Source organism: Columba livia, chromosome 4, assembly GCF_036013475.1.
Source record: "Columba livia isolate bColLiv1 breed racing homer chromosome 4, bColLiv1.pat.W.v2, whole genome shotgun sequence".
NCBI classification, from domain to species: domain Eukaryota; kingdom Metazoa; phylum Chordata; class Aves; order Columbiformes; family Columbidae; genus Columba; species Columba livia.
Genome location: NC_088605.1, coordinates 31,682,116 through 31,694,930, shown reverse-complemented (window position 1 = coordinate 31,694,930; position 12,815 = coordinate 31,682,116). Strand labels below are relative to the sequence as shown.

Sequence of the window (12,815 nt, the reverse complement as noted above, 5' to 3'; positions counted from 1 at the left end):
ATCTGAATTCTTTCTGGACAGTAAGAGAAAGAAATAAAAGCATATTTGATCTTTTCTGTGGTCTTGTTGTCTACAGCCTATGTTCAGTGAAAAAATAATAATAAAAAAAAAAAAGATTGTAAGAGTCCTTATGTTGCTGTATAGCTCCAGGGATTGTGGCTAACTGCATTTAGTAACTTTAGGTGATTATATTTGAAATGGTGAAAGCTTTTTAAGGAAAGGAAGGCTGTGTGCTTTAGGGTATAAACCAACCACTAATTGCCCATTGGAGGATTAGAAGAAAGTTTTTTTTTTAAGGAGCAAGTAATTGCATCATTGCTCACTGAGGACTTTCTTAGCCTTCTGTTAGCATTCAGCTGTGGCCACTCAAAAATTTTTGAAATATATATATCTTAGTCTTGAATTGGAGTGATGGTTCTTATGTCTGTGTGAGCTTGGGTCACTGGAGCATGTTACCCCCCCAAAGTATGCTAAAAAGATTATATAAAGTGTCTTGATACTGCATTGTGATTGGTAAAGTGTGGTTTGTGATGACTGCTAGAAGCACAGTGGGACTAAGAGTAAGCAGTTGGAACTTAAGAAATGTGTGAAATCATTTGATTGAGTTGACAAAAACTAACCCATGCTTAGGGTCCAGGACCAAGTATTGGGCTGAATGCTGTCATGCAATGGAAGGGTGATCACGCTTCTTAAATCCACTGGTCAGATATCCTGTTCCCTTTTTCTTCATGAGGATCCTAGAATGAAAGGATCTGCTAGAATCTCCAGTGGAAAAAAAAAATACATAATTAATCTGCAATTTCAATGAAGAATTTTATGATAACCTGCTCCTTCTCAATACAAATAGTAAATAAATCTTGACTTTTCTTACAGTACTTCCTTCTGAATAGAAATTGGAAGTGTTCAAGAGCATCTGTGTTCTAGAAATTCAGTCATGCATAATTTTTTTTGAGGAAGAGGGGAGTTACAAACAGACTTATTTTGAGGAAGAGAGGGGCAAACACAGTTTTCTTCACTTTACAAGTTTTTATATGGCTGTTATATTTGAGCCACAAGGATGGCAGATGTCAGGAATTCAGTGGGTTAATAAGATCACTAATCTGTAGAGGAATAAGGGTCCTTAATCCTGAACAGTCTTTTTTGCATTTTTCTGAACAGCTTTTTTTGCTAATGTGGCTTTTTTATTTTCTCTTTCTGTAGAGGGCTTTATGCTCATAAACCCTTCCCCACCATTTTCTAAAACTTTTTTTTTTTTCCTCCTTCATAGGTGATCTAATAAAATTAAGCTTCCAAGCTACTGTTTTGCTAAGTATACTACAGGCTTTTATTTTGTAAGACTCGGCTGAAATCCTTCTTTATCTTTGGCTCCTTTGCTCCCTGGCCAGTGGATGCTGCTGTGGAGGTTGGAGTGCTGCCAGCACAGCTTCAAAGCACCAGATGCAGCACAGGATTCGTTCAACACGAAATTCCTGTCAAGAGCACTGGAAACCCCCACAGGAGAGCTGCAGTAGCCCGTACCTTTTGTATATCTTGTAGTAATGGACTTTCAGCAAATGGATCATTCATTCCTAGTATGTTCAAGATTTTCTACTCTCTGTCTAGAAATGCATAAGATAAAGATTATGTAGAAAACCCCATCATATACAAAAGGTACAAAAAGCAAGCCTCTTTACATTGAATATGTAAGCGAAGCCTTGAGACTGCGTTAGAAGTCACTAGTCTTTTTGGATGCTAAATATCCACAGGATCAGCAGTACAGTGCTTTTAACTGATGTATCTTCTGTATTGCTCATCTCTCAGTTAAAGATCTAAGTCAATGTTTACCAAGTTGCAAAATTCTTGGTTTTGAGTGTCATCCTCATGTAACCAAGAACAAACACAAAGTCTTAAACTGGGAATTTGGAGTCTGTGGTGGCTGCTTGTTCACTTGAGTTGTCTCTCGGCTATAAGTTAAGGTTCCTTAAGCAGCAAAACTGATGTAGCCTTCAACAGACGCAGCCCTGCTGTGTGTTTTCCTCTTCTTTGTTAGTACAGACACCTTTAAAATTGCACATCAGTGAAATCTAGGAACTGATTTTGTTCAATGCAGACTTAGTAACAAAGAAGATAACGTCTCAGTTCTCCATCTAGTCCAGTGTGTACATGTATGAGCAATCCTGCAAGTACAAGGGATCAGAATGGATCAGATAATCTGCTTTCCTAGGGAAAAGGACAACTAGTCATCACTGCTTTTTGTTGTGGTGTTCAGTCCTGCTTAATACCTGACATCTGTCTTTCTTATGCTTTAAACCTTTTGTTTCCTCTCATAGCTCTTTGTAAAAGTACATGATTTCCCCTTTTACTGCCAAACCTCTTTGCTATGTCCTCTTTCTTCAATCTAGGTACTGAGAAGGAAGTCTTTCCAAACTCTTCTCTCCACTAGACACATCATTACATAGAATACCTCAGTTACTTCTACCAGACCTGTACTGTTCAGTTACCTTACTGCCTTCTGCTGACTTACATGCACACATACATAATTTTTCAGCTTACTCTGTCCTTGCTTCCAAAAGGAGTAGTAGTATCCAAAATGTTAAAGTTTTCAGTTGTCTGTGTGCTGATTTAATTGGGAAAGTTGAAAGACAGTCTGCTCTTCTTCATTGCTGAGGGTGAAACTTGCCTTTGGGCATAAACAGGTGTTCGACTCTGGAAACTTGGGAATCCTTTGGAACTGAAGAAGGAACCAGCTAGCAGTCTTTTCAGTTTAAGTTCTTGTTTTCAGATGAAACGCCAGCAGCACAACCTTGTTTCAGGATTTGGAGAAGCTCCTCTAGGCAGACCTGGTTTTGCTTCTTCACTTGGCCTTATTGAGACTAAATTGAAATGTCTTCCCTGAAAGCTGCAATGGGGCCATTTACACTGAGGCTTAGTCTTTTCTAAGAGTCAGTTGCATTGAAATTAAGCAAAATGTCCTGTGAATGTGTAATAAACTCTTGATACAGGAATTGAGAAGAATGCTTCTAAGTTATTCCTTACATTGTTTTTGTTATTAATTTGCAGTGGATATGACTTTGGCTATCTAATCAAAATCCTGACAAATTCTAATTTACCCGAAGAAGAGCTGGACTTCTTTGAGATACTACGATTGTTTTTCCCTGTCATCTATGATGTAAAATATCTCATGAAGAGTTGCAAAAATCTGAAAGTAAGTAATCTGTTAACGGTTCAGAAAAATTTTGGGTTTGGAGAGTACTTCCTGCTAAAAATACTTATTTTCTGTATTTTTATTTTCTGATTTTATTTCCATAATATCTATTAAACAGCCTTGTTGTCTCAACATTTGTATATTTAATATTAAAGGCTATTGACAGAGGCGTGCAGGAGCGCACATAGGATTTGTTTGTTTGTTTAAAAATAACTGCTTAGTGGTTAAAAATAGTGCTTTGATACTCTATTTATAGTCCCCAGTCTTTGCTGACAGACAATAAACCCATGTTTGGAATTGATCTGTTGCTTCTTGAGCCATTAGAATTGATGGGTTTCATGTACTCTTATTTCCTCATTGTACAGTCTGCTAAAGGACTGCAGTCATCTTGGCAAAGGGAATTGCAATGATGATGCTGTGGAAGCATCTTGGGAAGGGGAATGGAGTGAAGAATGTTTCAGATGGCCCCATAAGGAAAGAGAAACAACAGCATATGTTCAGGGACAGCGTGTGACTTATAGAAAAAACATGCAGTTTTAGAAACTAAGCTCTCATGTCAAGCCGGTGGGGTTACTGATTGGCTTACTCTATCAGGCATAAGATTGTGATACTTGATTGGACTGGAGAATGAATGGAAACTGGAACTAAGTATGCAAAGGGGAAGACAGCAAGTGACAGAAAGGTGCTGCAGGGATTGTCAACAGCTTTATTGCCAAAGAACTGTAAGAGCCTGGACTGCTGCTGAAATGAGGTGCATCACTCATCTGAGGAAATGAATGACTTGCTGCTTTTATGGAAAGTGACTTGATTCTCTAGGCTTTCTTAGTGTGAACCTGCAGGCAAAAGAGAAAACTGACTGTAGTACAACCAAATCCTAACCAAGGGATGGCTTGCCACTTCCTCGTGCTCAACTAATGATCTGTGTGGGGTTTATAGTCCTGTTTTTTCCCAAGATAAACCAACAGAGTGTGTCACTTAAGTAGCAGCGTACTTTTATGGGAAGTAAAGTGCGTAAACCCTTTTGTTAATCAAATTAATGTTGGAAATGGAGACCTCTCTTCCAGTTAGTAAGAAAAGTATAACAACTGTGTTCATCTGGAGTTGTTATTGATATAATCAGCCAGGCAAATGGTTGAGTATAAGAAAACATCTTAGCAACAGTTTTCCTTCATGAAGGCCAGAAGAAGAAATGAGATATTCATAAACTTCAGGAGTCTTAAAAGAGGGGCAGGGGGGAACCTCAAATAAAAGCTGCCCTCACTTTCTTACTCCTGGTGAAGCAAAGTAAAGCATCCAATATCTTAGTGGTGGTGACACACTTAGCGAGACCGGAATGTACAATCCATCTTTAGTGATGTAGCAAAGGTGACAGAATGATGTTCTGTGTCACCATTTCAGATGTGACATTCCCAGTGGGCTTGGGGTGGAGGGGATTGTATTTACTGTCATTTCATTATGGCATAGTTGTGTGTAAACTACATTGTTTAAAGCTGCTGATGTTTTTTGGAAGACAAGAAAAAACTTTGTAGGTCTTACTTCAGCAAACCTTAAGAACAAGGGGTCATTTTTTTTCAGAACTGAATATGTAGGTCAACTTTCCTGCAGTAGACCTTGGTCCTGTCACCTAGCCTGCAGACTGGTGATGATGGTAGGGAAAGGGAGGTGGACTACTCTACCCCTCCAAATTTACAAACAATGAAATGATGGTGACTTGTACTGAGAGAAGCTGTCTGAAACAAATTGGTAAACATTCAGTGCTGTGACTCTAAACATGCATGTGCTGTCTCCTAATGTCTGTCACTTTCAATCTCTATTAAATTGCAGTGAATTGAACTGCTGTGCAGTTGTCCTTTATTGATTTGTCTAAGTTATTTTTCATATGAAAGTCACTGACTTGCTATAAGTCCTGCACTCCCTGCCCCCACACATCTAAAAAAGAGTTTTTGGCACTGAGAAGAGAAATATGCTTCAGGATGGGGAAGCTGTTTGATGCTCTTTTTGTGGAAATAAGTAGTCTGTGAATTTACAGTATGTTACTCAAGTTAAATGAACATGAATATACTTTACTGGCATGCAGATTGGGAGCTGACTTGAGGTGTTAATGTAGCATAGGTTAAACTCTTGCTTGTTCTCTAAAGCTCTCTCTGTGTACACAATTCCAAACCTTTTGATAGTAACAACAATTCTGAATAATGTATATCTATAGACCTTGTTGGAAACTTGCTTTTAATATAGAGGTTTGTACAAAACAATCAACTCTGGTACCAGTGCCATGAAATGAGGTTTGAACTGGATTTGCTGTTGAGTATGGTTGTGTGGTTATGCAAATAATTCTGTGGCCTTTTTCTTGGAAGACCAATGCTCTGAAAATTTGGGGAAGAATTTGTTGTTCGCCTCCAAGAGTAAAATGTTCTTATCTAGAGTAGAAGAGTCGTGCCTGAAAGAGAATCTCAATAGCCTATTAATTTTCAGAGGCAAATTTTATTCTGATTATTGCATTTATAGAATAAGAAGTTCCATGCAAAAGTGGTGTGTGATATATTTACAAATAAATATATACCATTAAAAGCACTATTTTCAAAGCATTCTTCTGTATGTGGCTGTTACTGTAAATTTTGAATTAGTAAGTCTGCATTCCAGAGTTTGCAGCTGCTGTGTAAAAATCACTGATTTTTATTTTTGAGTGTTTTCTCTTAAAAGTTATTTGAAACTAGAGTAGATGGTCTTACAGCTAGCAGACCCTGATGATGAGATGCTGCAGATTCACCACAGCTTGAGGAAGCAGAGACTTTAGGAGTAGAATATGGTGCCTTGGAAGGGTTTGGACCCATCTGCTGTTGCTAATTCTAACAGCTCTGTGTTGGAGTTAGCAGAGAGCATGCTTGTGTCCAAGATGCACTTTTTTCCTATGCCTACCAAACCTCAGCATGTTTTTGAGTGTGAGTTAAATAACAGCATGTTTGCAGTGTTCTAATGTTGTATCCAAGCACACACAGAAAACAAAGTAGCTTCAGTGCTTAATTGGATAGTGTATAGACTTACTCTTATCATAAACTTCTGTAAACTGTATTCTTGCTACTCAAGCTAAAATAAGACTAGCCTTACTAGTACTAGGTTTTCATGTTGGTTTGTGGGTGTTACTTGGGAATGTTATTACTGAAGCTTCCATCTCTTTAAACAAAACAAAAACCTTCACCTAAACCTATTGCTTTGTGATTCACAGGAATCTTTATAATGTTTGATCTGATTTTCAGGTCAGACTTTATTTTTCTTGCTCTGTGAGTTGTAACTTTGACTGTTATGCTTTGGCCTCTTCTTGCTTCCCTTCCTGTACTCGAAACAGGTTAAGTGGGCAAGGAAAGTTGAACTGGAATACTAGTCTGTCTTTAAAAGCATGGCCTCTGTGCAGCATTTTTGCCTTGCAGAGGTTATGGCAGCACTAAGTATTTTGTCTTTGATCTTTCTAGATGTTAAAGAATATGCATGTGCTTTAGTCTATTTCCAGTAGCTTTATGGCTTAATGATTACAAAAATGTACAAAAACATGTGCTAACCATGTAGCTTACAGCATTAAAAGATGTCAATTACCTTCAACTGATCTGTGTTCTCTATGTAAAGCCAAACCAGCCTCTGACGGGTTTGCTTCCACACATAGTGGTTATTACCATTTTGGGCAGCACCAAAAATAGTCTCATTTAGCCACTCTGCAGTTAAGGGGATAGCTTTTCACATAAGCTTATTGGGAAGAAAACTTGCTTCACAGCTGGAGTTTTAAGAGCAGACGGATTTGCAGCTTTGGGGTGATGGCTACAGCTTCAGAGTCTGTCCTTGTAAACCACATATCGACATTCAAAGCAATTACTGGGTCAGATTGTTCCCTTTTCGTATGTGGAATGTTTATATACTTTTTTTAAGAAGTAGTTTTCATCACGTGTGACTATTAAATATACATCTCTAACAGAAAAGCTGGCTATACCATTGGAGTTTAGTATCTTGGAAAGCTACTTGCAAGATTATAGATTTTTTTATTTTTTTTTTTTTTTTTTTAATTTTTATCGTATCCTGTTATGGCAGCTGATGAAACAAACTTTAAAGCGGGGTAGAATGTCTTACGGAGATTGAGTGGACACTTTCTTCCTTTTTTTGACTTCATCACCTCTCTTCTAAATGCCTGCTTTGTAACATTTTCCTGGGCTACCTGTAGTATTCTAGATACTTAAGGGTACTCTCAGTTTTTGTGAAGGGAAGTGGAAAAAACCCTCAACTTAATTGTGGAAAGGTAAGTGGAAAGAAAAAGGTCTGTTTCAAAGGAAGCCTAGATACTTTAACGTGTGGAGGTGTATGAGCACTGCATTGTAAGCACTTGAATTCTTGTGTTTGTAGAACGGTATTTTTACCTTTTAAACTTTCATTCAAATAGGAGTACAAGAACGCCTGGTTTTGTTTTTTCAGCATAGCCAGTCCTTTTGACATCTTGAAGGAATTGTTCTGTTGTATAATGACATCCAGTTACTGGAGAAGCTGAAACGTGAAGGAGTAGTAGTCTTGTTGGTCACAGATACTGATTATGTAAACACTACCGACACAGAATTCTACTGCTGCTATTGATGCTGAAAGTTTGATTCTCTGGGTGTATGTTTATCCAGTATAATGATTGCTTCAGCTACTGTGCAAATGTTAAAATATACCTGAGGTTGTATGACTTGTTTAACAGATTTTCCCAAAGATAGCTGTTTAGTGTTCTTTCTTTTTTTTTTTTTTTTTTCAGCAGTTAACAAAAGTGTTTTGTTTTTCAGGGTGGATTACAAGAAGTGGCTGAACAGCTAGAGCTAGAAAGGATAGGACCACAGCATCAGGCAGGATCTGATTCTCTACTCACAGGAATGGCCTTTTTCAAAATGAGAGAAGTAGGTAGACACCTTGGTTTTATTTTGATGATAGTAACATGCTCTGATAGTCAGGTGGAATTGCTGATTCTGATAAGTCTGCTATATTTTAAGGAGGTCTCTGAAGGGCTCCAGGGGTCACTATTTCTTGACAAAAATAAGACCACCTGTATTTTCCTTAGCGTGTGAACCAGCCCTATTGATTCCCTGCTTCGCTCCTGTGAGTTTTGCTTTGTGTTTCCAGCCTGTGCCTGGCTTTTCATGTTGTGTTTTTTTGTTGTTGTTGTTTGTTTGGTTGCTTTTTTCGTGTTTTGCAGGGTACCTATTTTTAGGTGGCTGCTGCAGTGAGTTACAAGCAGCTGGAGCCAGACTCCTTCCTCAGTGACCATACTCAAGCCAATTTTTTGGGAGCTTCTGCTCAGTGTAATATCTGGCTGGTGTGTGCTGCTGCTTGTGACAGGCCTGGGGAGGGAAAAAGTATCTGAACTAGCCACTGCTAGCTAAACTTGCAGGCCACAGGTATATTAAATAATGACTTTCAGGCTGCTGTGGAGAGTGTCTATGCATTTGTTCCTCACCAATGGGGAAAGCACAGATTAGCTGCAGTTCTAGAAGATTATACATTGCTGCATTTGAATTAATTGACCAACAAAAATTGGGTCTTACAAGCTTCACATATCCTTGCTGCTTGTCTGAGTACAATAGGAAGATATTAGGATATATTTCATTAGCAGAACAAACAAATGTTGAAGAGGCTTCTTCTGGAAAGCAGTTGCGCTGGTCAAATGCCAGTGCATCTGAACATGGCATTCTGCTAGCAATTCAGTGTCATTTACCATGTCAAAACATGGCAATAGCAAACTTCATCTTTTAATAAGGTTTAGTATTGCATGCTGAAGGTCTACCTTCTGCAATCCAGTCTTTTGTATGAAGGATAAAATGACCACAAGTTTCAGACGGATACTGGTGAGATGGCAGGCGAAAAATAAATGCTGTGATTGGAGCTCTTTTGCTCATTGTAACACTCTCTTCTGCCCCCGCTGAACTGTCGCAGTGGTCAAGCAGGTCATGGGCTATGGGTGCAATAGAGAGGATCGTGTTTCCTGTATGATCCCATCCCAATGTGGCCAACTGCTGCCTACCTGGAAGTGTTAACCTCACTCTTCCGTTTGAAACAAAATCCAAAGCAAATAAACAGAAAAGGGAAGTGTATAATAATCATGCCTAAAATACTGCCTTTCAAGTTAGTTTCCTAGAGGAATGTGTAGCAAGTGTGTTACTAATTGCTGTGAAAGAGTTGCAACTTGCCAGGATTTTGAGTACCAGCCAAAATAAAATTACTATGTGTTTTTTTGTGTTTTTTTGGTTTGTTTTTTTTTTTTTTTTAATCAGAAATACTCAAATATTGATGCTAAAACAGTAGAGCTGCTGGTTTGGGGTGTTCCTATCTTTTTGTTTCTTTAAGAAAAACAGTAGAGCTGCTGGTTTGGGGTGTTCCTATCTTTTTGTTTCTTTAAGAACTGCTGTGGGCTTTAAAACCTTTAGTTGAGGTCTTCAGTTCCTGCAGTACAGAACTTTCCATCCAGACTCTGCTGCTAAGAGCAAAGATTAAAGGGAGAAGTTTTCAGCCTGTGTGCAGTCCTCTGCATTTAGATTGTGTAGTGTCCACCCTTCTCCTGCATGCTTCTGGCTGCCTTAGATTTCTGATGTTGATGATGACTCAAAATGTCAACCACAAGAATGGCCAGGGTTGCTGTGAAGCTTTCCCCGTCTTTCCCCGTCTGTCTGTCTGTCTTTCCCCGTCTGTCTGTCTGTCTTTCCCCGTCTGTCTGTCTGTCTTTCCCCGTCTGTCTGTCTGTCTTTCCCCGTCTGTCTGTCTGTCTTTCCCCGTCTGTCTGTCTGTCTTTCCCCGTCTGTCTGTCTGTCTTTCCCCGTCTGTCTGTCTGTCTTTCCCCGTCTGTCTGTCTGTCTTTCCCCGTCTGTCTGTCTGTCTTTCCCCGTCTGTCTGTCTGTCTTTCCCCGTCTGTCTGTCTGTCTTTCCCCGTCTGTCTGTCTGTCTTTCCCCGTCTGTCTGTCTGTCTTTCCCCGTCTGTCTGTCTGTCTTTCCCCGTCTGTCTGTCTGTCTTTCCCCGTCTGTCTGTCTGTCTTTCCCCGTCTGTCTGTCTGTCTTTCCCCGTCTGTCTGTCTGTCTTTCCCCGTCTGTCTGTCTGTCTTTCCCCGTCTGTCTGTCTGTCTTTCCCCGTCTGTCTGTCTGTCTTTCCCCGTCTGTCTGTCTGTCTTTCCCCGTCTGTCTGTCTGTCTTTCCCCGTCTGTCTGTCTGTCTTTCCCCGTCTTTCAATATCATGGGGTTTCGTATGTCTTCCACCAAAATGTTCTGTTTGGAATAAAGACTTATAAGGTGTCAAGGCAGTCTTAGTACAAAATTTATTTTAATTTTGCTGTTTCTTTTTTAAATGAAGTCCCACACTGTTAGGAGCCAGCTAGAAATGCATCTTTCTGCATTTCTCTAAACTCTATAATGTGTTTTGTGCTCAAACATTCACCCCTCCCCACCACCAGACCCTTGTATTATAAATCAGGACAGACCTCTGTTCCAAGACAGGGTATGATGAAAACCCCCGTGCTCAGGAGTAGGTGTAGTACAGGCACCGATGATGGATGCTGAGCATATGTCTGTTCTGAGAAACTCAACAGAAATCAGTTGGAGAAGTATCTTTGTTGCACTTGCAAAGGAGTGATAACTGATAACATAAAATTATCAAAACGTTGCATGTGGCCGTTTCATCAGGAAAGGTGCACAGGAAGACTGATGGTATTCCTTGGCAGATTTACGTTAAAGAATCATGTCATATAGTGCATTTGATAATATGCTGAGATTGTATTATGTTAATTATATCATCTTTTGCACCTTGGGATTTGATATATTATACTAAAAAGTAACATTTTAAACCCTTTCTGTAGTTCTATTTAAGCTGAGTTTGTGTGTTTTTTTTTTTTTGTTTTGTTTTGTTTTTTTTTGTAATAATTTGTGTCTCTTTTAACTCTTCAGATGTTCTTTGAAGATCACATTGATGATGCTAAATATTGTGGCCACTTATATGGCCTTGGTTCGGGGTCATCTTATGTACAAAATGGCACAGGAAACGCATATGAAGAAGAAGCCAACAAACAGTCATGACATGAAATGAAAGGCCGTCTTTTTGACCTCCACGTGCTTGTATATAGGTTTTATCTCTGGTCAAACCCATTGGACAATAAGGCTTTTTTTCCTCCTTTCTCAGCGCACTTTCTTTTCCGCCTTTGTATGTACTAAACTTGACTGTTCCTATCACAGATTTTGATCTTAATATTGATATGTAAAATTTTCTGGGTTACATTTTGGCCTTGTAACTAGCCCATTTGTAAGCATGTATAGGATCAGTGTGGCAGAGAGAAGGGGAAAGCTAAATCATAATGAATAGTTTGGTACACATACCTATAATGATCTTAGAGTTTTTTATCTCTTTCCCCTCCCTTCTCCAAATTAACTGGCACTGATTGTAACTAACGTCCCCATTCATGTCTGTTCCTTCCAGTATGCAGGCGTTTTAGCTATTCAAGATCGTGGACCATCAAATTTGCACTTTAGAGAGTGACTCTGACTCAGATCCTCTGTTTTATTTGAAGTTTGTTTTTCTTTTGCCCTCGGCTAGAAAACAATCATCCGCCAAGTTCAGCAGCTTCACACTGTATTTCCTTGGTATCTCAACCCATAGAACACTTATTTGTTGCATAACCTCTGTTTGTTCAAGCAAAACAAACTACTGAAATCATAGTAACTGCTGTTATTTTATTAGTGTTCAGTCATCTTCAGACACATCCTGCACACATCAACTGCTGGTTGGCCTGCTGCTTTAAAACCACTCTGTGGTGGGGGAAAGAAGCTTGAAAAAACAGCTTTACACCCTTCAGGAAAAGAACAGCTATGACTTCAGCGTTTTTGCCATTAAGCTGAGAGTTGAAGGATATTGGAATAGGAGGAGTTTTGTAATGGCACACTACCCTTGATTAACTTCCTAGCTTTTATTCTAGTCATGTACACCTCAAATATTTTTTTATGAAGTCATATTTATTGCGTACTTGATTTGATGATTTTTGAAAGTCGGTTTAGTTGAAGGTAAAACCCAAAGATCTGCAAAAATACTATTTAATTGAATTATTAAATTAGAAGGACAATTAAATCGTGCTTTTTTGTAGTTGCTACAAAGACAGATGTTACAGATATTTGTTGTAAGACAACAAAATATAAATAACTTATAGCTAATAAAGTTACCTGAGGAGTGTAATGCTAGTTTATTTTTGAGTATATCTTAGCAATATATTTTAGATATATTCTTTTAAAGGACCCTAAAGTATGTTGTTAACTCTGCATAGCATGTGTACGGAGCAGTTGTGCAGGAAGGATTTTTGGTATTGAATAGCTAAATATAGCCTGAAATGATGGAATGTGCGACACGGTGCCTGTGCGTGCGCGCGTGTGTGTGTTCGACACAGAAATCAATAGTAGTGAAATCTCCAAATGTTTGCCAAATTATTCTGTTTTATCTTGTACTTAAAAACAAAAAATCAAACACCTTTTTTCATTGAGTTACGATGATGTAACTGGGTGGTTGGTCCTTTTTAAACAACCAATGATTTGCATAACAGAGGGTATTTGTTTTTAAAGCTTTTGTAAATAAAGGCCTAAGAAATGTTTTCTTACATAA

General features: G+C 38.8%; 1 protein-coding gene across 4 annotated transcripts in view; it reads left to right on the top strand.

Annotated features, from left to right (window-relative positions):
- The window catches only part of CNOT7 (CCR4-NOT transcription complex subunit 7), a 21,233-nt gene extending 8,418 nt beyond the window's left edge, over positions 1-12,815 (top strand). For all 4 annotated transcript variants that reach the window (XM_065061028.1, XM_065061026.1, XM_065061027.1 and 1 more), the window contains exons 5-7: positions 3,040-3,184; positions 7,981-8,091; positions 11,120-12,815. In XM_065061028.1, the coding sequence (XP_064917100.1) occupies positions 3,040-3,184; positions 7,981-8,091; positions 11,120-11,248 (385 nt within the window). In that variant the 3' untranslated portion in view covers positions 11,249-12,815. The remainder of the gene's footprint in view (positions 1-3,039; positions 3,185-7,980; positions 8,092-11,119) is intronic.